We start from the raw sequence: 2,922 nt of genomic DNA, 5'->3' as shown, positions 1-2,922 counted from the left end.
TGGGTGAACATCTTACCCCAACACAATGAGCTCTCCATATTTGACCGGTCCTTTGGTGGACGTAGGGGAGGTGGGGATGTTTTCTTGACCCAGCGAAAACATCAGTGCAGCCTTTGAGGGAAGACGGGCGAGGACTTTACCGGAGTTTGGAATTCCTTTGTCACCATCAGAGCTTCTCCGTCAGCTCACGTACACGACGCATCACCTGCAGACACAATCAGGAGGAGTTTAGCACCCTTTCACCAGCACGTTTTGATGATCCTGGTGACTGAAAAATCATCGACTGTGCGTAAAGCAAATAATTTTTCTGCAAAAGCCCTCTTCAAAGATTCATACAAACACACACAAAGGCTTCAACACAACACCATTCATCGCCACAATACACCCACACTGTCTTTGTGCTGGGAGCCGGGAGCAACAGGAGCAGACAATAAATGCATTCACTCCAGCACACTGAGTGGGGTTGTTAGGTGTAAAACAGGGGTCATTTGCATCTGTGACGAGGTGACTCACTTAGTAGCACACTCGGATTGATGTTATAATCCTTTGTACAATGAAAAAAAAAACAAGCTGAGCATTCATTCAGAAGCCCCCGACTCTGATGTCAAAAGGCCGAAGAGGACACAACGTCATCAGGTTTTGGGNACATTCTGCAGCAAATAGTTCACATATACTATGCATTCAGTGTTGTCATGTATTTAAAGTTACTTTTTTGGCCTTTATTAGACAGGACAGTTGAAAGAAAGAGGGGAACGTGGGGGAGGGAGTTACAGCAAAAGACCATGAGCGGGATTTGAACCCATGGCCACAGCATCGGGGACTATAGCCTCTGTACATGAGTCCCCATCTCGACCAGGTGAGCTACAGCGGCGGTCCGAGTGTAGTCATGTATGCAAGCATAGCTGTTTTTTGCAGAACAACGATCATGGGGTAAATCCACAGGAATAAAAACCTGCTCTATAAGATTCACAGGAATTTCTTTATACTTCATGACATTCAAAGTAGGATGATCGTACAAGTCACGGTGGGTAAAACCCTGAAGATGAAGGTCTTTGCATGTTGAACCTATATAATAACAGTTCTGGTAAAACTGGTGTCCAAGTGCATGCTCTACGATGTACCACCCACTTTGCTCAACAGTTAAAAAAAAAATCATCTTTCAGCAACTTCACAATTTATTCTTGTATCTCTGAAATCTGTCCATTCAACAGTCAGCTGGCTTTAGCTGACAGAACAGTTCAGAGAGACCGTTTAACTTGTCAGCCACGATGTCAGATCAGGACTTTTACACCCAGGGTTTGTTGGTATTCAAATAGTTCCCTCATTGTTGTTTATTCAGTAAACAAGACACGACATGTGAGCCGCACAGTTCTGGATCTGCTGCTCGTGTTTGTGCAGAGCGAGGCAAAGCAAACCCTCAGCCTATCTGTACAGTGCAGGTGAAAAGACAAACAAGGATATTTTCCTTACGTTTGTTTCACAGCTTTCTCTGGACACAGGAAGCTTTGTGTGAGAGAGAAAACTGAAGAGTAGTCTCAGTCCAGAATCAAAGGCAGGATGCTGTGGTTTACGATTTATCAAGTCGAGCATCTGGGCAACCATTAAATACAACTTTAATTGGACTATTTTAAAAACACCACGACGAATAGTGTAATATCTGAGCAGACAATCCTTGAAGCTCAATGTTATGGGACCTCTAATTAAAAGTTGGTTTAGCTGGAGGTTATCTTTAGATCCAGACTGCTGCTCGCCGCAGGTCAAGTAAACACTGGAGTTCAGTTAAGAGTTGAGCCATTCTTTCGCTGGATAATGCACACTTCCTGTATTTCAGATAAAGCAACACCCACCTCCTTTCTCAGTCAGACTCAGACCACCCCAGCTCCACTGTGGCTCTGCTCCACGACACACAACACAAACCTCTGTTTTCACAAACTATATGGCTCTTTAAAATTAAACCTTATGACCAGTGTAATTACCGGTTGCAGGTTTCTCCAGACTGTTTAATTCCACATGCAGACACTATAACACAAAAAGCAAACAAAAGGTCTGAAACCGCAGCGGCCACGACTTTCCTGATGTCCCTAACCTCCTTGAACCACAGGCTCGCTCTTGTGTCCACAGTGAATGGCCTTCAGTCAGGAAGTCAGCTGCATTCTTTGCTGTGGTCGAGTTTCTCAACACAATTAACTGGATTTATGCTGAGTTATGCAGTACCCAAACAAAAGCCAGTGGACAGAGTTTAACACTGTACGTAGATAAGCTGCAAGGCTTTCTGAGCTCAGTGAAGGGATTCTTATTATCTGGATAAACTTAAAGAGGAGTTAGTTAATTAGAGAAAGATTATCACGGAGCTTTCAAACCAGCACGATGGCAAAACGCTGCACCAACATCTGCAGTGGTGCGGCCGTTCTACTGCTTCAATGTGCTTCAAACACCAAGCAGCTCAGACTGTTGTATAAACTGCTGCATTCATGGTGTCAGCATGTCAGAGACAGCTGTAAAAACCTCTTTACATGCAAGCAATGCATGCTGTTTATTGTCCCGTTTTGGGTTGCTTTTGGGTTTGGCATCGGGACAACATGACTCTGATCAGAGTGCAACGCTTCTGCATGCTTTCAAACCAGCTCAATCTCAACTACTGGGAAACACCGCCGACTCTGAGGGCTCACAACTAAAGCACTGCACTACAAAAGCTAAGTTTCCACGAGTAAAGATATAGGGGAGATTCCCCAGGTTTTCCACTGTGGTTGATGAATTATCTAGGTGTCAAACACCGGCTCGTGGGCCAAATTGGGCCCGCAGTGTAATTATATTTGGCCCGTGAGATAAAACTAACGGTGTTGTTTATGGTGGGCTGCAAGGTGGCTCGGTGGTTAGCAACGTTGCCTCACAGCTAGAAGGTCGCCGGTTCGTGTCCCGGTG

At 44.9% G+C, this 2,922-nt stretch overlaps 1 protein-coding gene across 1 annotated transcript in view; it reads right to left on the bottom strand.

The window, feature by feature from the left end:
* The window catches only part of LOC103372217 (E3 ubiquitin-protein ligase pellino homolog 1-like), an 18,419-nt gene that overhangs the window by 7,088 nt on the left and 8,409 nt on the right, over positions 1-2,922 (bottom strand). The window contains exon 2 of the mRNA XM_008301792.1: positions 17-205. Within this exon, the coding sequence (XP_008300014.1) occupies positions 17-102 (86 nt within the window). The 5' untranslated portion in view covers positions 103-205. The remainder of the gene's footprint in view (positions 1-16; positions 206-2,922) is intronic.

The sequence above is a fragment of the Stegastes partitus genome, unplaced genomic scaffold (genome assembly GCF_000690725.1).
Source record: "Stegastes partitus isolate 25-593 unplaced genomic scaffold, Stegastes_partitus-1.0.2 Scaffold1715, whole genome shotgun sequence".
Classification (NCBI taxonomy): Eukaryota; Metazoa; Chordata; class Actinopteri; family Pomacentridae; genus Stegastes; species Stegastes partitus.
This window is presented reverse-complemented; position numbering and strand designations above follow the sequence as displayed.